Below are 23077 nucleotides of genomic sequence, written 5' to 3'. Positions count from 1 at the left end.
ATTTCCTGGTTGTAAATTCCGATTTGACATAACTTTGGTTCTGAGAATGTTTGGTGTTCTACTTTGATGGCTGTGTTATTGTGTGCTGTGCGCATTGACAACATAGAGTAACCTCACCATTTTATGGAGCACAGGTAAGTAGTGATCTCCCAATTAATGTGTGTGTCTGTTTATTGACCCATGTGGGTGGGTATCATGGGGAGAGTCCAGCCGGCTGGCATTAACACAGGGCTTGTAGGAAGCAACATGCAGTATGTGCTAATAGGATAACAACATTCTAGCCATAATCTGAGAGATTAAACATGTGCCCAGTGTGGGGGCAGCTCTCAGAATGGCAAACTTTAACATGAGTAAACTGTGATCCATCAGGCAGTGTGAGGAATCAGGTCGGTAATAGATAACTCTGCCTGGCTAATAAAATACAGCGAGTTGTATATATTTTATACATTAAGTTAGAACTGTAGACATGGCACAAGCTTCTCCTTATTTAGAACTAATGGGTCGTGTAAAAGCCCATTCCAGATTCGTGCTTTATGTGTGAAGTTTGCAAAACCGTGCAGATTTCAGAAGAAATTGGCACCTTCTTAAATGAATCTTGTTGCACCCCTAACTGTCAATCAGACAACCATTCTGTCACTTCCTGGTTTGGTTAGCTAGGTGGAGCTAAACTCAAGAGGCAGCAATTGCTCAGGGCACCTGCCTTACAAAGACTTCTCATTGAGCTGCATTGGGACATCTGTGATTGGATATCCACAGAAAGTCTGGGGGTATATCTACCAAATAGTGATTTTTGGAGGTGGAGTGTCCCTTTCATTACAAGTGCCATTAATATATTTATGTTGTATTACTGAAAAGACTAAACCCTTAAACATGTAATCAAGCTCTACTCCCTAAACTGGGAATTCTCAGGTGGGTTATAAATCTTGTGCCAAGATACTTGAGCTGGAAAAATGGTGTATCTGGAAACTGATCCCTATTTGACTATGCTCCCCTAATATTTTTAATTCCATTATATGCATATCACTATGATCCAATGTAGGGGTGATTGTACCAGAAAACTGCACAGTCTTCTGTCGGTAAAGGGTCACATTATTTGTACATGGTGTGAAAGTAACCTGCGTGTTTCCTCCAGGCTTCCTTGCTGCTCCTAGTCTCCTCCACAGAGCTAACATTTTAAGGTTATTATTGGCTGAGAGTTTCAGCAGACATTGTCTGCAAGTGAATGACCTGAAAATGCAAAATGTACCTAGCTAAACACAAACTGAACTTTCATTTTAGCCGTATGGGGAAGCATAGAAGCAGCATGGCAGGATCCATGTAAGTGTCAAGCCATTTGCAAATGTTTTGATATGTTATGGGGGACTCCTGGCACCATGACCACTACAAGGGGCTGCAGGAGTTTTGGTGCATAGACTGCCCCATTAATGCAGTCTAATATATATTTGTATATCAGTGTGCCACAAACATTTGTACTTGTTGGTTGATTGATTGATTTTCCCCTCCCTTTCTAGAACACAGTGCAACACAAAGTGTGAAACTAAGAGAGACTTTACATTTCTGGACCTAGCTGAATCATCCAGTTTTATGGTAGATCTGTCTCCATAGGTTTGTAGGAGATTGGCGAAGAAAGAATAAGATGGCGTCTATGCGATATTATTTGGCAACCCATGATTTCTCTGCCCTGCCAGAATCTATTGATGGGGTTTATGAAACTGTGGAGAAAGGAAGCATGCTAACACCAGTTGATGCTCCACCCACTGCCATTATCCGAGTAGATGATCCAAAACACTCGCCCACTCCACTCTGGCTCCGAGTTCAGGAAACACAGAGAGTGGTCGGAGTTGCAGTGGAGTCAGTGATTGAGCTAGACCCTCTGGTGGGTAGGATACTGCTGGCAGTGACGGACACAGAAGAACGTTTGGCATTCTTCAGAGACCGACGTAGAATGAGGGAAGTGATTGAATTAAAACCAAGGGACTGTGTCAGGGTGCAGGTCACCTCCTCCAGTGGGCGCAAGGAGAAGGGTGTGCTACATTACAGAGGACTTGTAAGCCACCGGCAAGGGATTCTCTTTGGGGTGCAGCTTGTAGTAAGTATTTGTGATATTTGTAGACAATCACTTAAAAATACAATGGATCAGATAATTTGAGAGAGTGAGTTTTTTTTTTTTCTTCCTCTCTCCCCTCTCCGCTCAAATAGATGTGTATTCATTATAACTTTTCTCTTTTTAAAGGAACACTCCCAATCCGTTGCATCTCATTGAATTGGTTCTAGTACCTGGAGTCCCCTGGTGCTGTCCCTCCATTCAGTGTTTTCCATTTTCGATCAGTTTAACACTGAATGCGGGTCCTTGGCCACCCTGCCCCCACTGGAAGTGTGGCTAAGACAGATTATAAGTGTCCTTCTATCCATACCAATTTAAAACCGCAATAAGCACTGTGATAGGCTTAAAGTGGTCAGTTACTACTATCAACCAATCACAGCTGCCCATCGCTGCTCAGGCTAATGCTTCCTCATAAGCCCAAGCAGCACAGAGGGGATGGGCTGCAGGACACTCTCATTTAGCATTAAAGCATTGAAAATTGTTTAACACTGAGTATAAGGACAGAACCTGGTGACTTCAGATACTATAACCACTTCAGTGAGATGAAGCTGTTACAGTTCTTATATTGTCCCTTTAATCGAAATGAAGTTGATATGGCAGCAGGGGTGCCTGGGTGCTGTCTTAACTTTAGAGCTTTGAGACCAATTTGCCAGCTCCATGCTATGCAATAGACTTACAGGTTTATTTACTAAAGTGATAATAGCTGGGAATTCAACATGAATTTCAAATTGAAGGCCAATGTAGCCAAACTGAAATTTGACCGTAAATTTGAAATTCACTTTGAATTCCCTGCAATTCTCACGTTGGTGAATAACCCTGTTAATGAAAGACTAATTGTGCTGCCTTTGTGTTCCTCCTGTCCCACCTTTCTCCTCAGGGCTCAGCAGTTGGTAAAGGATTCACAGATGGTTCATTTCTTGGACAGCGGTTCTTCCAGTGCAATGAAAATTGCGGGGTTTTTGTTCCAGGAAGCAGGCTGGAAAGGGAGCCAAATGAATCTTCAAGTCGAAGAATGAGAAATGTGGAAGAAAACAATGTGGAACGGCCAGAAGAACATGTGCGAGGTCCCAGGAGAACCAACACTAGAGCAGTTGAACTCCCTGTAGAGCCACGACCAAAGCAGTTGAATTTCCTCTCTCGTGGAGTCAGGCAACAGAGCCCTCCGCGAGCTGGAGAGAAAGAACAGGATAACGGTAATATTATTATTGCTGGTATTTTGTTTTATATGTGTAAGTCACAGTTAGTTTTGGAACAGAGTGCACTATGGGTTACATACACACTGACATACAGTGATTGCTGCGTGAAACAGAAGTTGTTGCGGTTTAAACTTACACTGCAGGATATAACTCCCTCTCATTGTTTGTCCACTATATACCCAAGTCCTAAAAATAAATCTAAAATTACTTCAGGTACCAGTCCAGAGGTACTTGTTATCCCCAGCAATTACAACCTTCTGGAGTGATTTTTGTTTAACCCCTTAAGGACCAAACTTCTGGAATAAAAGGGAATCATGACATGTCACACATGTCATGTGTCCTTAAGGGGTTAAAGAGACACTCCAGACCACTTCTGCCCATTGGAGTGGTCTCGGTGCCAACCCCCATCACCTTTAACCCTGCAAGTGTAATTATTGCAGTTTTCTATAAACTGCAATAATTACCTTGCAGGGTTAAGTCCTCACAGGCACTAGAGGGACTTTTGGGTTCTTAAAACCTGAAAAGTGTTTTAAACGATGCTAGACATCCTCACGCTATGCATGAGGACCTCCAGCATCGACCAGAATCCCCATACTAAAGCATTCAATAATGCTTTCCTATGGGGAGGTCTAATATGCGCGTGGGCGCGCGTGCTTGACCATTGCCGCTCATAAGGTCTCCCGTGCTGGCTGAGAGGGACATTGGCGCTGGATTCAGGTAAGTCACTGAATGGGGTTTTAACCCCTTCAGCAACATGGGATGGGTGGTGGGAGGGAGGGGAGCACTGCAGGAACCTGTAGTGCCAAGAAAACTGATATGTTTTCCTGGCACAGGATAGTCCCTTTTAAACTTGGAATTAGTTGACATCTGTCATTCAGTCATAGCTTTCCTATTCAATTAATTTGGAAATTTGAGCATATCCTATAAAAGCTCCTTCTCTGTATGGACGTATAGAACATATAGTTCAGCAAATGGACGTAGTTTTGTTGGTGTGATGAATGAAAATACTTTGCTAGCCGACAGCAGCTGCACCTTGGATACTACCCATTTTGTGAATGTAGCTGTAGGCAAGGCTATGGTTCATTATTTTAAAAGGCAAAAAGAGCCTGTTCAAGAAGTTTGTGTATGGCAGAGAAACCTCCTACACATTGACACGGGAGATGTAATGTCTGTAAGTGAGGGTAAGCATTTAGCAGCAGACGGTTTTACAAATTGGCTGCAGTTATAAGACCATCCATGCAGAATCAGTGAGACGGCACACCTTTTGTACGTAGCATAGGTGGTTATGGTGCCTGAATTTCAAGGTAGATGTCGTGGGATTTTTCCCTTTAGAAAGAAAGTATACAATGGTGTTTTACGTAAATCCATACTACAAAATTTTATCTCCACAAGAAGGGAACTGGTAAATCGTACACAGCATGTAACAATAACGGGCTTTTGTTACTTTTAGGAAGTGGGATATACCGTACTTTTAATGCACAATCTTAGAATGTCTGTGTAAGAAATAACCCCCTTATTTATATTGTTGTATCCTGACTTTTGGCGGCTAATACCCTGGATATCCGAGTGACTGACTGATCTCTTTTAGAATTCCAATCACTGGTGCAGTAAAAGATCTGTCGGTTATTGTTCTGGGCTGAGGCATTTAACAGCAGTGGATTTTTAAGATTAATCTCTCTATAACTGTCACATCAAGGGGAAGCTAACACACACCTAGAGTAAGGCTGATGAATGTATGGGTCAAAGGTCTCTGTAAGAGGATATTTCTGTAGCTGTAATCTATACTCTCATGGACTGTCATTCTGGTGTTCTCCCTCTAGTGGTGGAGCCCAAAAATATTTGCTATTTGGCCATAGTGTCAGCTCTCCATTTCAAAAATTTTATTTATAATGTATTTTTATGACTGTTCTTTAAGTGCAATATATCTGTTTCATATAAATGGTAGCCTTATAAAATCAATTTAGTTTTAAATCAGATTGCAGGAGAAATGACACCGAATGTGACTGCAATCATAACAGAGAAGCCGATCGTTACGAGTACTGCACATAAGCTGTATATCATTAGTGCCCTTCTTAGAAACTGAGAGCTGGATTAATATTGTCCAAGGCCCTAAGCAGGATGCCAAATGTGTTGCCCCTTCTAAAGACCTGGGTTCATTGACCATGTGTTCATGAGAGTATGTGCTAGCTGGGTGGTGGGGGAAGAGGAGGCTGTGTGTGGTGGCTGAGTGTTGTGGGGGGCAGGCTGTGCCGTGTGTTTTGGAAGGCCTCCTTGCACATCTTTCCTTTTACATTTTTATTTAATTTGCCTCCTCCTGCTTAAATTTTGGCATTGCCCACTCCTTCCGATGTGGAAGCATTTTGGCTTTTACCTTCATTGGGTGCAGTGTCTTTAAGTTTGTCCTTCTCGTCCTGGAGTTTAGCCCGTGCCTCAGATCGATGGCTGCTGTACTTTGTCATTGAGAAGTGCTGGGATTGTGAGGGATCTCATACAGTGATCTGCACCCAATAGAGGCACAAACCACAATACTTCTTCGATCCACTGAAGTAGGTGTTAGGCCGAGCAGGCTGATCTTTTGATCTCCCTGCTAATGCAGGGAAGGCCCTCTTACTATCAGTCAGCACTGCAGGCAAAGACAGGGACATATGTCGTCATCTAGTGGGTAATCCAGCTCTGCTGAGTTCCATTTTATTGGACAGAGGTCGTCATGCTGGTATATCAGATTGCAGTGAGGAGTCTGTCCAAGCTTAAAAAATATATCCATGTAAAATGTTGGTTTCCTTCTTTTTTCAGAAAATAAAGGGGGAAAAAAGGCAAAGCACAGTTACCAATATCATTCTTTGGAGAATCGCATGTTAAAGCCTACATTATATATTTTGGAACAAAGCCATTTTTTTTTAGATCTTGTTTTTGTGCCTCTGATATGCATATCTAGTGTTTATCTGGATACTAGATTTCAAGGATAGAATTAATATCTCATTGGTTTTCTGCAGAGCTTGGACCGGTAGGGGAAGGAAGGAGTGCTCAGCGTGGTGTACCAGAGGAGAACACTATACAGGGTAAACCCGATGAAATAAAAAAATTGTTCCAAGGGTACAATGCATAGGTTAAACATGTTGCTTTGGAAGTATGAGAGAAAAGGTAAAAACAAGTCCATATGAAGAAAAAAGGGCATACTGGGCATTGTGTAAGGTGACATGACACAGGGCAGTTATTAGATTAATCTGGCTCCTATATCAACACATATGTGACACTGAATCAAATCCTTGGCATGCAGAACACCTAAATAGTCACAAACTGTTATATTTATAGATTGAGGATTCTATTCAGTGTGATATTGGAGGGCTGCAAATTGGGTGCAAAATTTGTATTAACTGTATTTGTTTTTCTTACAGTGGAAGAGGAACCTAAACCTTTTAATACCCCGCTGGAGATATCGGACTCTCAGCCTTCCTCTCATTCTTCTCCTGAAGATCATCGACCACCTTCCAGTCTTTACTGCCCCCCTAAGAATGGGGACCATACTAGTCTACTGCCTGAAGCAACATTTCCAATGCAAGGTTTGGAGCTGAATTCAATGGTTGAAGTAGATGACCCCCCTATCTATGGGGTGATTCGTTGGATTGGGCAGACCCCAGAATCTGCTGAACCCATAGCTGGGCTTGAAATGGTAAATTAAATCTGGTCTTCTTAAGCAGCAATTGAAACACAATATTATAATGTAAAATATTTAAATGTGTTGTGATGGATGGCCTGATTTGCTTGGTGCAAGCCACAAGCACGCAAAGCCGTTTTTGTGATTGTTTTCCATCTCCATAGGCATCTCTGTATTTTGTATCTGTATTATGCATAGAGAAGTGTGTGTCTGTATATACAGCTGTGGGTTAACAGAGGGTGGAGCAGCTTGCCAGGCAGGCATAAAGTATAGTTGGGTATGAAATGTATTTTGTGGGTGTAATAAGTGCAGGGACTGATTAACAGCCAAACTGTATGCTAATGAAATTGGAGATGATAAAGTGGGCTAATCATGACCACCTGCTGTGGGAGCCAGCAAGTCTTTCTGCTAGAGCGAAGGGCTGTGTTGATGTAACCAGAGATGGCTCTGAAGGGGAAAGTGGGTACAATCAAGAAACCATTTGGTGTCAGAGTGGATTTGCACAGGGAGTGGGAAGAACTATTGTAATCACTTTGTAGCTTTGTATTTAAAAAAAATAAAATAAAAAAATTCTGTGCCCTGTTCTGTATTCCCATTGGTGAAAGTTTTTTGTGTGTAATATTTATTTTACTGTATGCTGTGATCTATGTACGTTGGATCTGGATACAATAAACTGAGTCCGAGTTCTGTTTGGGTTGTCAAGAAAGAAGCTGGTGTTGTCTCTTCCTTGAGGTCTCACAAGATATGGCTATTCATTGTCTTCATTAGAGTAATTCCTAAGAAGAGTATTGCCAGGAGACTAGATGGATAGAATATCATATAGTAACCAGATATAAACTCAGTATATCCTGCATACGCTACCAAAAATGAGTCCTAGCATTTAGATGTGCAAGTTATGCAAAAAGAATACCCACGGACAATCTATTAGGCTGTATCATCATATGTGTATATGTATGTAAAAGCAGGAATACCTCCTCCTTCCTAAACTACTATCCTCTACAAGGGCATATCATCTCAAAATTAATTTCTGTTCTATTTACCAAAATTAGTTTGTTACCTATCTCAGCACTCTGTGAATCTTCTCTCCTTTGTTTCCTTAGGAAGAAGAGATGTCTTCTGGCTGCACGGATGGCATGTATAGAGGGAACAGATGTTTCGAGTGTGGGCCCAATAAAGCACTATTTGTCAAACTGAAAAGTTGTAGGCCTGATTCTCGATTCTCTTCTCTTCATGGCCGAGTAAATCAAATCCAGCGCTGTAATTCTATTGGTGAGTATGTTTACCGTCAACACGTACAGATATTTTTGGACAGTCATAACTGAGTTATTCTATTATAAGCTGGAATGATACTTGTAACAGTTCTCAGTTCTCTTCGGCTTATATCCCTCCTCAAACTAGATAACCAATAATGCAAGGTACAAGGACACCCTCTATCGCAACAGGGGGACACAAACAAGAACAATGGAGTACCATCCTGCATCTGCACCTGGATCTGTGAAATGATTTAATTAGGAAAATTACCTTTATTCAGTCACCAGATATCAGGGTGCCCAAATAATAAAACATACAAAAATCCTCACTTAAATATAAGTTATACATAGAAATCGTACATCCCCGGAATAGTCTCGTTCCCGCAAGCAAAGTGTTCACTAAGCACCCAGATTGGATGTGCCTAGCCCACCAAATCGTTGAACGGGGTTAGTACGGACTGAGGTCACATCCCAATCCGGCATGGAGATCCAAGTTGCCGCGGCTAAGTGACTGTCATCGAAATAGTCTTCTTCATGGAGAAAGGCAGTTTCCCCTAGGTACATGCTTAGATATGAGCGATATAGCACCACCCCTTAGACCCCTATTGCTACATATGAATGCAAGTAGTAAGGTGAGAACATTAAGACAGGTAATATTTCGACATTGCCATAGTTATACTGAGACAGGTGAAGACTATTTAGGTCAAATTTAGAGAGTCCCCTTGTGACTGGTTAATTCATGCCCTCTGTGGATTCAGCTTGTTCACCCTGTTGTCCGGTGGTCTGCCTGTGTTGCGGCTGCTGCGGGGCTGGTTTGCAGGTGCTGCACGACATACCGGGAGTGATGTGCGGCATCCGGCTCGCTGGACCTGGACCCCGATGTGTCTAGAGGGTGGCGTGGTGCGGAGTGGGGGCTGATGGTCCCTGCTGTTTGGGCAAGTGCTGGCTTGGCTTGCTGTGCCCCTTTTCCCGCCGCTAGTTGCTGTTCCATCCCCTTACCGGAGCCGGGAGCTGAAAGAGAGTCACCTGAGGTAGGTGTCCCGTTAGGGTGCCAGGATGCGTACATGCGGCTGAACTTTGTGAGTGTCTGATCATTTGGTGCTGCTGAACCACGTTGGTTGCGGCGTTTGTGGGGTGGGCATCTTTCATGCACTCAGATCTTGGGGTTAGGCGCGCGGTCTCTGCCATCTTAGAGTCTGCATCTGGTAGTGCTGCTAAGCCTTGGTCTCAGTCGTAGTGGTCGGGGCTTCAGGGTGAGGACTGGGATCACCCCCGATGGTTCCTCGAGGGTTTAAACCCCAGGCTGGACACTGTTCGGCGGGATAGCGGGGCGGCGGCCGTCCGCTCCACTCACCGCCGGAGTAGGCCTCAACTTCAGCATTGAAGATTTCTCCACCAGGGGACTAATACTCGTCGAGCAAGCCTCACCCTGGGTTCAGTGCACTCTACTCGTCGAGGGCCGCCGTTGCTGGCCGGTATTTTTGGTAAAAGTCGTAGTTTTGTGGCTGAATGGCTTAGTTTTTGCTGGAGCTGGTCTGTCTTGCGACCGTCCAGCTCTGCGGTCCGGCCCTGCACCGTAATTAATTATTTTGAGTAGCTCCTGATTGTACATATGAGGGATTACCAATTGTCAGGCCTGGGTCGATGTGGACCCCACACACACTATCTGCTATCTGGTACTATAAACCCTGGTGCCAGGTAAATCGCTTGACTTCTAATCCTCCCCTGTTGTAATAGCCCTGTCTCGGTATACTTGGAGGTACAGGTCCTCTAACACCCCCTTTCCAAATTCTGCTGGGGTATAACACGTTTGGAAGCTTCAGTCACAGTCAAGAGGGAAGGGGCAGTTTGTCCTACCTCAGTGTCCAAGTTTGAGCTAGCTTGGTAGAACAAGCCTGTAGTCAGACGGTGAGTGAACAGGACTCCTCAACACTGGGCTGGTGAAGGCTGAAGGTGAGCTGGCCCAGGTCATTACCTTGTAAGACTTCTGCTGGATACACCTTCTTCATTATCCCGACTGGTGATGATGTTGGTGGTTGTCAGCGGCAGCCTGGACAAGGTCTGCCTCGTGTTGTATCCCCCACATTTCTTCAATGGGTTGTGGGTCAGATCCAACTCAGGTTTGTGGCTCTTTATGGGAAAAATGTGCAGCTGCTCGAGGGACCAGTGGGTGGGGCTGGAGGAGCCCATTAGGTTCAGTTTCTTGAAGGTAGTCCGTGTGCATATGCCCATATTGCCGGCATACATGGCACTGTGGACCTTGTTGGTGTGGGGTGGCAAGCCCTGGGGATCTCACCAGGGGACAAGCAGTGCAGTGCATAACTGCAACCCCTAAAAATAAAATATAAAGCCATGACGTCACTACCTTAAAGGAACCATGTCATCTAGGCGATCCAATGCTGTTTGGGCTTGCAGAGATGACGTGGACCAATGGGAACTCTTTTGAGCCTATTTAAGGCTTGTTTTAGCCTCCATTCTTTGCCCTATGGTTTCTGTTCCCTTGTGATTTTCTTGTGTTTTGACTTCGGCTTCGTTTTTGACTCCTGATTTCTGGTATCCTGACCCCAGCTTTGTCTTGACTCTGAATATTTCTGTTATTCCTGTCCTTGATTTATCTTCACCCTCTTTCTTGTTGTATTCATATGTCAAGTCTGGCCATTCTAAGGCTCGGTAATAGGTCTTTCGGATCCACCTTTTGTGGGTTTCCTCTTGCAGCCTCAGTTAGGATGAGCAACCGCCGGTCCTGCGGCCATTCCTGTACTTCAGGTGACACATTATTGTAAAACTGTTCTAGTAGGATTAACTGCAGCGCCTCCGTGAGACTATTTACTTGGCAGCGCTTTGTCCAGTTTAGGGCTGCACGCTGCATCCTCCAGCCCACTCGACATAGGAGTCTTTGTTCCTGCAATTTAGGTCCTGGAAGCGCAGGTGATATACCTCAGATGTAATGGCATATCAGGCAAAGAGCACTTCTATGACCCAATCATAGTTCCTTTAATCTACATCAAGGATGGTCGGGTAAGCCTCTGTTGCACATCCTGAGAGTTTCCCGGCCAGGATTGGGACCCAATCCACCGGGTCACTATCATGGAGGGTACATTGACTTTCAAAATCTTGTAGGTAACCACCAGGTATGCACTCGGTCTCCACAAAGAGTTTAAATACGAGGTAAGTTTGGATGGATCATTGGAGAGATCAGTACTACTTCCCTTACCTGCCTCATCCCTTCCAGCCAGACTTTGAGCTCTCTGTCCTGCTCTGATTTAATAGCTTCATCAAAACATGTTTGGGCCATAGAATACCATTTGCAATTTCATCTCCCTCTGGAACTCTGCGTCCTCTGAGAACGAGTTGGACGAGGCTGTGCTGGCTTGGTGCCCCTCCATTAACTCCTTGATGAGGGTAGACTTGTGACTAGCTGCCTGCTCTCTTGTTTCGAGCACCAGATGTGACAGAGCTCAGTATCTGTCTAAAGTTCTCTTTATGCTACAGAAAGTTGCTCTTCTATCACCATTCTCAAACACTAGATGACACGTGCAGGGTACAACACCTGTATTTATAGGGACAATAGCAACAGGGGGCCACAAACAGGGTTGCCTCTGGGTCAGTGAGATAATTTAATTAGGCATAGTTAACTTTATTCAATCCTCAGACACAAGGGCACCCAACTACTTAAACATACAAAAATCATAACTGAAACATAAGTGGGGTTGTGTTTTTTTTTTTATATATATATTTTTATATATACAAATCATACATCCCCTAAATAGGTCTTGTTCCCCCAAGCAAAGTTTCCAAAAAGTGCCCAGATCTGATGTACTTAGCCTGAGAAATCATTGAATAAGGTTAGACCACATCACATCCTGATCTGGCGTGGAGTTCCAGGCTGCCGTGACTAAGTGTCTGTTTTTTGTTTTGTTTTTTCGCCTCCCTTTTAAAAAACACTCTCCTGGGTATTAAATTCAGGGAGTAGGAAAGGCCGGTAGTTTCACCAGAGCTGGACCAGGCTGACTTTGAGTACCAAGAAATCGCCGCTGGAAATTTTGTTCCTGGGACAGTTTTTGTGGACTGGAGATGGAGCACTCACCATGGTAGGAGCTTTAAGATGGTAGAGGATGGCCACAGGTGATTAGCTCTTTTGCAGAAGTTTTAATTTAGGTGTACTGCACAAGTTAGTCATGGTGCAGGATCCGCATACTTTGAAGGTATAAATGTGTTAGAAAAGTGGGACAATATTCTAAAACCTCAGCACTTGACGTGGAAAACGGTGAGCTGTTCCTGCTATTACTATTGGTTCCGTGGTAAATTGGCTCTAGTTTTCAGTTATCCACACTTATTAATCTTCCTGATTTGCCTTTGCACTGCTGATGTCCTCTCTTTCTGTGTTTTCAGCATTCCAGGACTATGCTAGTAAGTGTGTTGAGGAAAATACTCCCCCAGCTGAAGGAAATGAAGCAATAGAACTTCTGACCGGTTGGAAAAAGGGTATCCAGGGACACTGCAATTCCTGCTACTTGGACGCAACCCTTTTCTGGTAAGGAACGGCATGTAATCTCTTATATAGAAAATAGCACTCCAAGGACTTCATAAAAGTATGGTGAAAAAAATAACTTGGCTTTTATTCAGCAACTGCCACAAAGTATCAACGTTTCAGTTCTAGTGCAGAACTTTCGTCAGGATCCTGACGAAAGTTCTGCACTAGAACTGAAACGTTGATAAAAGCGAAGTTATTTTTTTCACCATACTTTTATGAAGTCCTTGGAGTGCTATTTTCTACTTCCCTGTCTATATCATTTGCTTTATCAGCACCGGGCTTAAATATAAGATTACAGGAGTGCAAGTATTTGGACTTAAAAACCTAGCACTCAGACAACTTTTAAAGCACTTAAAGGGACACTATGATCTAAATTTGCAATAAATGTCCTTGGATGTCTTCTTCTGCAGCCTCCTTGTGACCTTCAGCTCACAATGTTGGATGCAAGACATAGGCTAAGAACACAGTGGGTGAAAAGGTGGCATGGTTAAAAAGGCAGGCTTCTGTGGCAAGACAATTTCAAACTTCTTCTTCTTAAATATTGAAGGGAGAGAGAGTGAAATGCAACAGAAATATGAGGCCAAAACCTATCAAATGAGCTTTAGTTTGTTTTGGGGTCCATTTTAAATGAAATATTTTACCCAAAACACACATTTAACATATTTATTTTCAAGAACAATCAGCAATATGTTTCTTCTTTTTAAAATAATCACATAAATGGTTTAATATTTACTTTTTGTTTTGAAATGGTAAAACCTTTACATATTTAATATCTGTTTGACATGAATGCAATACATGTTTACATGGGGTGGAGAGGGAAATGCTGTTTATGGCCTTGCAATGATAACTGCTGTCAATGTGTAACTTAAGTTACCTATTCAAAAATAACAAAGTGTTTTGTTATCTATGTATTCATACATGTCTATATGTTGTGGGTTGTGTGCCATCTGTTATTTCCATTTCCCAACTATCCCCTGTGTTCTCAAATATAATAAAAATCATGCTTATAGCTCCCAGTGTAGTTTTAAGGGAAATATCTCTTTGAACAACTTAGTTCATGTCTCTCTTTTTTAGGAAACATGGAATCAGGTGTCTCTTTTGATGTTTCTAATCTGATATATAATTAGTATTTAACTATTTTTTTTTTTATTTTTTTTATCTGGCTCCTTAGGGGTGATATTGGGTATTCTAGTACAGTGCTCTATTTCTACAAGATTAAGGCCTGAAGGGTGAAATGTTTTATGTTCTGTCCTTTTGATCCAGTAAAATCCTGACTGATGCACTACATCATGATGCCTATGGATTATGTCTGCTGATCGGTAATAGTGTTAAGCCATACATGTGTTAAAGGGACCCTATAGTTACAGAACCACTACAGCAAAATGTATTGATTTGGTTCTGAAATCTATACCATGGCACTGGTGCCTAGTAACACCCACTAGTAGTCCACACTCTACAAGGAGACGCTGAACTGACTCAATGCATGTCTTTGAGGAGATGCTGATTGGTCGAGCCTATGCATAAGCCTCCCAATGCTTTAATATGGTATTGGATTGGCTGAGATCATTACGATTAATTATCTCCGCCATGAAGGCGGGGTCAGCCGCAGCAAGACTTGCACAGTGGTGGAGAAAAGATTTAATCTTTTCACTGCACAGAGTAGTAGGCCAGGTACCTAAACTGCTACACCAGCACTATAGTGTCAGGAATACATGTTTGTATTCCTGACACTATAATGTTCATTTAATTCCTGCCTGCAGTCATTCCATGTGCTGTATTGAGCTCTGGCAAAAAAAAGGCCTCCTTTTATATAGTACACGATCTTCTTGCAGTTTTGGGTCAACAACTGTTTCTAGATCTAAGTTTTAACGGATGGTGAAATAAAACATTACTTTGAAATTTAAGTAGTGAATTGTGTGTACATTAATATCACTAGTGTTCCTGTGTATCAAAATCAGACCTGTCCTAATTTAATCATACCTCTTACCTTGCTTCCCACTTGACCAGATGACCAGCATCCAAATTTTGACACATTGTCTGTAGCAGCATGGTGTATGCCTCAGAAATATAACCTAAACATCTAAATTAACCTAATAGAATTTTTTTTTTTTTTATGACCTGGACCTACCAGCAAATTTCCTTTAAAAAAATGTCACAAACTGACTAAATAAGTATCTGTTTCTAGGCATACACTTTATTCTTTAGTTTGGCTGGGTGATTTTTTTTTTTTTAAGCCAGTTCCAGCCACCACAATGCTGCCTTGAGTAAAAGGGCATTCTACAAAACAGCCATCTAGGAGGTGGAAGATTCATTTTAGACTACTTGTGCCAACTCTGGATTTAAAGATTTGTTATGGCCATCTTTTTATATATGGATTGCATGTATCCCTTGCTGTTCTGAACTGGAGATAACGTTAAGATGGTATAAACTGTTAAAATATAATGTAGCTACATTGATCCTATGTTACTATTTTTCAGCATGTTTGCATGTTCCTCTGTTTTGGACACCATGCTCCTTCGTCCAGCAGACAAGAATGACAATGATTCATACACTGTAACGCGGGACCTGCTGCGCACTGAGATTGTGAACCCACTCCGAAGGTGAGTGTCTGCACTAAAAAGGATCCCACAGAAGAGAGCATGCTGTCTTGCTTTTAAGTTATTTATTTTAACATTGTGTAAATCGTATTTTTATATGTAACTTTTTTTTCTTTTTCTTTTTTTTCACAAACCCATATTTGTGACACTGTGTTAATACTATTACCAGGAATGGTTATGTATGTGCCACCAAAATCATGGCCCTGAGGAAGATCTTGGAAGCTGCAGGGAGGAGTACAGGGTTCACAAATGAAGAAAAAGGTGAGCAAATTGTACGAATATCTGAAAACTCCAACGTACAAGATTAGGATGTTTACAAAGAATGGTATACTAAGGCTGAAACAATAAGTAGTATTCATTCATAGATCATATATCGTCTATAGGCAATATATTTGGAGTGTTTACAATTGGTGTGATCTTAACATGCTAATATTCTGTGCCATTGCATACTGTGCAATGCCTTAATTTCTCCCTCCAATTATACAATTTAAAGGAAAGATAAGATACATTTATATAGATGGGAACAAAATCTACCATTATAAATATTCTGAATGCTTGACTTGCATACAGTACTGTATAATTAATACAATCTTTATCATCTTTACTTGTGTTTTTAAAGAAATTTGTATCAATAAATGTAAATGTAGTGAAATGAATATCAGTTATGAACTTTTTTTGGTATATAATCATTTGGAAAAATCCTCTGATATGAATTTTGTGTACTAGACTTGTGGTTTTTACCCAGAATGCTTTGCTTAAATCTGTGTGATCTTTGCACAGATCCTGAAGAGTTTCTCACCAACTTGTTCCAGGTCCTTAGGGCAGAGCCTCTGTTTTATATCAGGTAATACCAACCACAGCCATCAATAGCACAACATGATTTACCATTGCCCATGTGTTCATTTGGAATTCTTGTCCTTATATTATTTTACACCATTTTGATTTCTGATATTAAAGTGGATCTGTCCATTTCAGAGTTTTTTGCATATTTCACAAAGAATTAGACCAGTGTGGATCAAGTAAAGGGGTGCTGGGGAGCTTGGGTTTTACTTAATTCCGGCTGTGCCTTGCTGCCACCGCCATTTTCATGCTGCAGGTCTCTTCGGCCTCAGAAAGAGGAGTTCCTCTGGCTTTATCATAAGACAAAAATAGTCCCTCCTTTTGTCTTAAGATAACTTTTAAATGGTGTTGGAATTTCAGTGAAATTCTAATGATCAGTAATCCATATTTTATAAAGATTATAACTTGAAGACTTACTGAAAAGTGACATATCCACTTTAAATATTCCTTGTGGAATCTAATACTTGTGATTTAATTCCATCAATCTAGAATATCTAAAAAGAAGCCTCAGGGATGTCTGTTCTACCAGATATTTATGGAAAGGAAGCTATCTGTGAATATGCCCAGTGTCCAGCAACTCTTGGAGTGGTCAATGGTCACTGGTGACCTTAAGTTTACAGAGGTAAAAACGTGCATACTGAGCTTTAAAGAACACACCCAATGCCTCACATTCACTTCTCCCCACCTTGTCGTTGCCTCCCTGCCAAACTCTGGCCTTAATTTTATAAATACCCAAAAAGAGCTCACTCATAGGACTTGTAAATTCGCACTCGCTCTTCATGTGCATTAGGTCCTGCCATCAGAGAAGGTGGCAATGATACAGGTACTAAAATAAAAGTTAATTTAACCCTTTACAGTGCAGGAGTGCTGAGGCTGTGAAACACTTTAGTGTTAGAAATACAAAGTTGTATTTCTAACACTAAAGTGTTCCTTTAAGTAGAGATTTTGTGCACCAAATGAAGTACTCTTTAAGTTGGCAAAATGCCTTATTGATATTTATCATTCTTGTAGGCCCCATCCTGCCTTATTATCCAGATGCCAAGGAATGGAAAGAACTTCAAGATGTTTCCTACCATCATTCCAACAGTAGAGCTGAATATCACTGACCTGCTGGAAGACAGTAAGTGATCAAAATTTGTAATAGTTATGATTAAAAACCCGTGTTGGTGTTTGCAAACTAACCTTTCCTTTATATTTGTCTCAAGCCCCACGGCAGTGCTGCATTTGTCAGTCCCTGGCGGTGGTGGAATGTCAGGAATGCTATGAAGATGTTGGAATCACTCCAGGACACATAAAGCAGTACTGCGACATCTGCAATGCACAGGTACCACATTTTTAGTCTTAAAATGCAAAGCCATAAATAAATAAAATCAGGTGATCTTAGGATTGACCTAAGGTGTATATGGGTATTACTACAAAGTTTCTTCTGAACAGGTTCATCTTCACAAGCAGCGCAAAGGACACCAGCCTAGGCAGCTACATTTTCCTAAAGATATCCGTGGACAAGTCATGTTTCAACGACAGAGCATGGAACTCTTTGCTGTGTTATGCATAGAGACCAGTCACTATGTGGCTTTCATTAGGCTCAACTCCCAGAAACGTCCACTTTGGGTCTTCTTCGATAGCATGGCTGATCGAGAGGGTGGGTTATTATGTTCTATAAACCTTTTCTTGGTTTCATTTAATTGGCTATCCAAATTATGCCTTCCCTCAGATCTGTACTTTTGAATATATAATTTATTTTCTTTCTCCTAAACCCAATCTCTCATCTTCTCTAAGTCTTATTGCTCTAACCCTCTTTAGTTTTGCCACTTTTACTTTAGTCAGTGTTATTGACAATTTCAGTCTATTTGTAGGTGGAGAAAATGGCTTTAACATCCCTCGAGTTACCCCCTGCCCAGAGGTATCAGAATATCTTGAAATGACTCCTGAACAGCTTCAAAAAGAAGACCCAAAGACAATGCCAACATATGTCCGCCGTCTCTTTTGTGATGCGTATATGTGCCTGTACTATAGCCCTGACCTCAGCCTTTACAAATAGGTGCTATGTCTGAAAAAAGGCAGGAAGAGAACACTTGGGGGTTTCAAATTAACTTTCTATTTTGTTATTCACTAAACTGGAATTTAGGAAATTAAATCTGAATTGCAAAATAGCCAAGCTTTAAGTAGAGCGTAGGTGGAATATTTTTAGTTTACAATTCTGTATGTGCACTGTGGAAAAACTGGAGTCTAAATGTCTAAAATGGTACATTTTGGTCCATGGATCTCTAAAATCATTGTATATACTTACCTGTGACCTCAATGATTTTTTTTTATTTATTTTTTTTTAGCCCTTGTTTTGCTTGTCTTTGGTTCAAGGAAATAATTAGACAAAATCAGTTTCTACATTCCTCTGTCAGGTACATCCTGCTTACGTCCGACTTTGGTCAAAAACAGGGTAGAGAAATACTTCCCTTAACCAGTAATCAGCAACTGGTTTCACTGCACATATGGTTCCTGTTTTCAATGATGTGCTGCATTTAGTGCTTTTCTTGGACCAGTTGGCAGGGCCAAAATGTAATTTATTGGAGGTTTGGTGCAAGAGAACAGAGGTTTACTGAAATCAGATCTCACATGTTATTCCATGCCAACTCTGAGTGTTAGAAAAGTCTGCAATAAGACACATTTTTAAGCTGACTTTTCATATTCCATAACACTGAATAACTAAAATATCTATTAATTTTATGTGGAATATGGTTTTTACAACCCAACCAAGGATCTGTATCCAAAACTTGGCCGGACATCAAATGCTACATGGTTTTACTGTTTTTGAGCAGGCTCAAATCCGTTTTCGTGTACACTCTAATCATGTATACGTTGTAATGTGTGCAGTTTGTTTGTATAAAATTAATTATACCAGTTGACATATTTGGAGTGCATCACAGGAAGTGTAATTGCCGCAGGAACCGCATGGTTGAGGTGGATGTGGGGGAGAGAATTTTTTTTTTTTTTTTAATGGTACTAGATTGTTGACTGAGTGAATTCTGAGTGACTCCTATACCAAATGCATTGTGAAACTGTTCAAATATGTACAAAACCCGTTGTAATAAATATATTTTTGTAAAGAAGTCCGATTGCAACATCTATGTGACTGTTCACCATAAATTACTTAAAGGAAGTTATGAACATTCTCTGATTAATTGAGGAATAGAGCCTACCTCTAAAGTTGTTTCCTAAGAAGAGTGGAGGATATCAAACAGTCGGTTTAGGAGTACCAACAGTAAGCTATATTGGGCCTACTAAATTCCGTCCAATTGGAATAGACCAAAGTCAGCTATTCTCAGATTAGACGGGTTTAAATGTGACCACTGAATATTGGTCATATTAGGGACTTTTATTGGAAAATTGCTATTCAGCTCCTTGTGTTAGACTTAAAATGATACTGCTCCCACCAGATACAAAATAAATATCCCTGTTAAGTGTGTGTGTGTGTGTATATATATATTTAAATGAAAACATGCATGCATTTAATTCAGCATTTTTTTTTCATTGGGTGTATATCTAAAACTGGCATGAAAAAGCTAAAGATCTTTTTTCTGAATACCTACCTTCTAACTCAGGCCACTGGTTGTCCAATCACAGACTTCCTAGGCAGCTCATTGAGACCTCTTTGTATGGCAGGTGACTGGAGAATGCAAATATATGAAATTAGTAAATAATTCACATTTAATATTTCAAATAATGTATTGGTTGAAGATTGTGTTGTATTTTTAGGGATGGGAGGAGGATATTTGTGAGGGTATATGTGTGTGTGTGTGTGTGTGTGTGTATAGATATAGATAGATAGATATATATATATATATACAAAACGGCTTAATGGCATGTTTTTATTCTTGTAGAACATTGCTATGAGTTTTGTTGAAGTTCGCCGGGAACATATAATATTAAACATAAGCATCCTGAAGCGCTCACAAGGTCTCATACTAGATCATTTGGTGTGCCTCACAGGTGTAGTAAGGTTGTATTCCTGTGCATGAGTAACCACTTCTTTTCTTGCCCCAGGAACCTAGGAATTGCTTGCCTGTGCTGGATAGTGCTCAACATTAACTCACCTTTTTGCTACTTTCTGATGTCGAAACTAATGTTTTGTCAAAATGCTGTGTAGACCTACACAATAACTGGGTGTGCTGTAGAACACACGCAACTTTTTCTAACCTAAAAACAAGATTACTTTTGGTCACACTTTCATCTTCTGTAATTTAAGATTTATATTTCTTACACCTTATCCATGTTCAGGGCACTTAACAAATATTAGTGATTTATAAAGGGTAAACAATAAAAGTAACTAAAATATACTAGAATACACTTTGCTTTTCTGTATTGTAATTACAGTGTATATATAAAAAACGTCGTGCAATACAGTGACCTGGATATGGCTATTTTATACCTGATAAAAAACATTTTCTATTTTGCCTCCGCTGTTAAGTGATGTATTTATTTTTTTTAAATTATGAATACATTGCCAGTGAAACATTTATATCAACCTGCTTACTTTTTATTCATTATCATCTCCCCTGACTCTTCATTACCTAAGTATGAAAAAAAGATCTACATCCTACCTACAAGGACGGAGAACACTAAATGTTATTCACTAAAATGAGAATTGTCAAGCATTCAACGTGAATTTCAAATTTAACCCCTTAAGGACCAAACTTCTGGAATAAAAGGGAAACATGACATGTCACACATGTCATGTGTCCTTAACCCCTTAAGGACCAAACTTCTGGAATAAAAGGGAATCATGACATGTCAGACATGTCATGTGTCCTTAAGGGGTTAAGGGGTTAAAGGGACACTATAGTCACCCGAACAACTACAGCTGATTGAATTTGTTCCTGTGAGTAGAATCATTACCTTCAGGCTTTTTGCTGTAAACACAGTCTTTTCAGAGAAAATGCAGTGTTTACATTACAGCCTAGTGATAACTTCACTGGCCACTCCTCAGATAGCTGTTAGAGATCATTCCTGGATCATGGCTGCCTAAAATGCATCCAAACATTGTGTCTCCTCCCTCTGCATGCAGACACTGAACTTTCCTCATAGAGAATCATTGATTCAATTCATCTCTATGAGGAGATGCTGATTGGCCAGGGCTGTGTTTGAATCATTCTGGCTCAGCCCCTGATCTGCCTCTTTGTCATTCTCAGCCAATCCTATTGGGAAGCATTGTGATTGGATCAGGCTACCACTTCTCAGCAGGCAGTGGGCAGGTCTAAAGGAAACCGAGCCAGAACTAGCAGCTTCATACTTGAATACAATACATACTTGAATTTTTGTTAGGGAGGCATGGGGGATGAGGGTGGCTAGATGGTGGTTTTAAGCCTATAGGGCAAGGAATACATGTTTGTGTTCCTGGCCCTATAGCGCTCCTTTAAAGTGGATATGTTAATTTCAGGGGTCTTGCATATTTCACAAAGACCCCCTGATACAGACAGATATTAAAGCTGTAGGTCGTCTTTGGCTCCAAGAACCATATCAGTGCTGTCCTCTCACTCATGCGCGAGAGTGCAACACTGCAGTCTATGTAAGGTCCTACTGGATCCTTTATAGACAAATCCTGAATTCTACAGCTATCATTTGTGACTGTTGCTGGGGTTGGGAAAAGATGACAGAGGAGCTCTTCCTTTTGGAACAAAACTAAGCAGTCTCTTCTTTGTTTTATGTCTTTGGATGGCATTTGATTTACAGTGAAATTCCAATGCAGTCTTAATTAGTAGCAGATTGGCTTTTAGACCAGCTGACTTGAAGAATTAAAGGGACACTATGGGTACCCAGGCTACTTTATCTCTGGATGCAGTGTCCTTGTCCAGAGGTAAGACAGCCTCTTGTCTACTAGACAGCCACTAGAGGACCTTCCTGCTTGTTTAACTCCATGAAAAGATGCTCGACATTCTCACGCTTTTTTATTGATTAAATGCTTTCCTATGGGGAAGACCTAATGGCACTCGCTTTGCATGCACATTGAGTTTCCCCTCTCGCAATGACGTCGCAGGAGGCAGAGACGGAATAAAATAAGTATTTAAAGTTTTTTTTTAAAGTGGCACTTGCCTAACTTACCGTATATACTCGAGTATAAGCATAGTTTTTCAGCACATTTTTTGTGCTGAAAAAGCTCCCCTCGGCTTATACTCGAGTCACTGTCTGTATTATGGCAACTTACATTGCCAGAATACAGACCAGGATCGCCGGGCATATTACAAGCCAGCGGTCCTGCTGGGGGCCGGAGCGAGCTGTTACTTACAGCCTTAAAGGTAAGTAACAGCTCGCTCTGGCCCCCCCACTGCACAGCCCATCCACTGGACCACCAGTGAATGTTACAGCCCCCCTCCCTAGAAAGGCAACAAGCAGGGTGGGGGGACTAAAAATAAATAAATTTAAATAATTTAAAAAGGGGGGCGGGGCCGAACCGCCGAGCTGGCTGGCTGCAAGTGGGACCAGCTCCCGCAATCCAAGGCCTAACAGGCAATAAAACTCCAATATCTGGCACAAAACCGACCGACAACGGTGGCCCTCAGCGGGCGGAGAGCCCTGGTTCCAGGGTGAGGCTGGCCGATCAGGCTTCAGTCCCCTGGAGGAGGAATCACTTTTGAGGCCTGCTCTGGAGGCGAGCGGGGCGGACAGCCGCTGCCCTGCCGCACGCCATGCAGTACTTCGAGTCAGGCCCGCGGGGAACCGGCCCCGTACCCCCCCTCTGGACCGGGGGGCTGTTCCCGGTCCCCACTCTCGGGACCCGACAGCCGCAAGCTCGACAGGCGAAGCAACAGGGCCGCTAAGACCCACGCTCCAGGCACTGTCACTAAGATGGCGGTGGCGAGGCCAGAGCCTCTACAAGGTACCCAACGGCAGCGGTAAAATGAGCGGA

At 41.7% G+C, this 23077-nt stretch overlaps 2 protein-coding genes across 4 annotated transcripts in view; one reads left to right on the top strand and one right to left on the bottom strand.

Annotated features, from left to right (window-relative positions):
• The window catches only part of SDR39U1 (short chain dehydrogenase/reductase family 39U member 1), a 204426-nt gene that overhangs the window by 100305 nt on the left and 81044 nt on the right, over window positions 1–23077 (bottom strand). The gene's annotated exons all lie outside the window — the stretch shown is intronic.
• LOC134611193 (ubiquitin carboxyl-terminal hydrolase CYLD-like) lies at window positions 14–19166 on the top strand. 3 transcript variants are annotated; one of them, XM_063454829.1, is made up of 15 exons: window positions 14–134; window positions 1512–2089; window positions 2982–3297; window positions 6294–6359; window positions 6696–6970; window positions 8056–8224; window positions 12598–12739; window positions 15217–15339; window positions 15506–15597; window positions 16117–16180; window positions 16666–16798; window positions 17212–17296; window positions 17382–17500; window positions 17611–17818; window positions 18033–19166. In XM_063454829.1, the coding sequence occupies exons 2-15, from the start codon at window positions 1637–1639 to the stop codon at window positions 18215–18217; spliced, it is 2430 nt and encodes an 809-aa protein (XP_063310899.1). In that variant the 5' UTR covers window positions 14–134; window positions 1512–1636; the 3' UTR covers window positions 18218–19166. The 3 variants fall into 3 exon arrangements, with proteins under 3 accessions (XP_063310899.1, XP_063310898.1, XP_063310900.1); XM_063454828.1 differs by having other exon boundaries at window positions 17188–17296; XM_063454830.1 differs by lacking the exon at window positions 6294–6359 and having other exon boundaries at window positions 17188–17296.

Source organism: Pelobates fuscus, chromosome 5, assembly GCF_036172605.1.
Source record: "Pelobates fuscus isolate aPelFus1 chromosome 5, aPelFus1.pri, whole genome shotgun sequence".
Classification (NCBI taxonomy): Eukaryota; Metazoa; Chordata; class Amphibia; order Anura; family Pelobatidae; genus Pelobates; species Pelobates fuscus.
The sequence above is the reverse complement of the archived record's forward strand: the minus strand, read 5'-3'. Positions and strand labels throughout refer to the sequence as shown.

Coding starts and splice junctions, on each gene's coding strand:
- LOC134611193 (XM_063454828.1), top strand. CDS start 1,637: ATGGCGTCTATGCGATATTATTTGGCAACCCATGATTTCTCTGCCCTG. Junction 6,360..6,695: donor AGAGGAGAACACTATACAGG/GTAAACCCGATG, acceptor TTTTTCTTACAG/TGGAAGAGGAACCTAAACCT. Junction 17,501..17,610: donor GCGACATCTGCAATGCACAG/GTACCACATTTT, acceptor TCTTCTGAACAG/GTTCATCTTCACAAGCAGCG.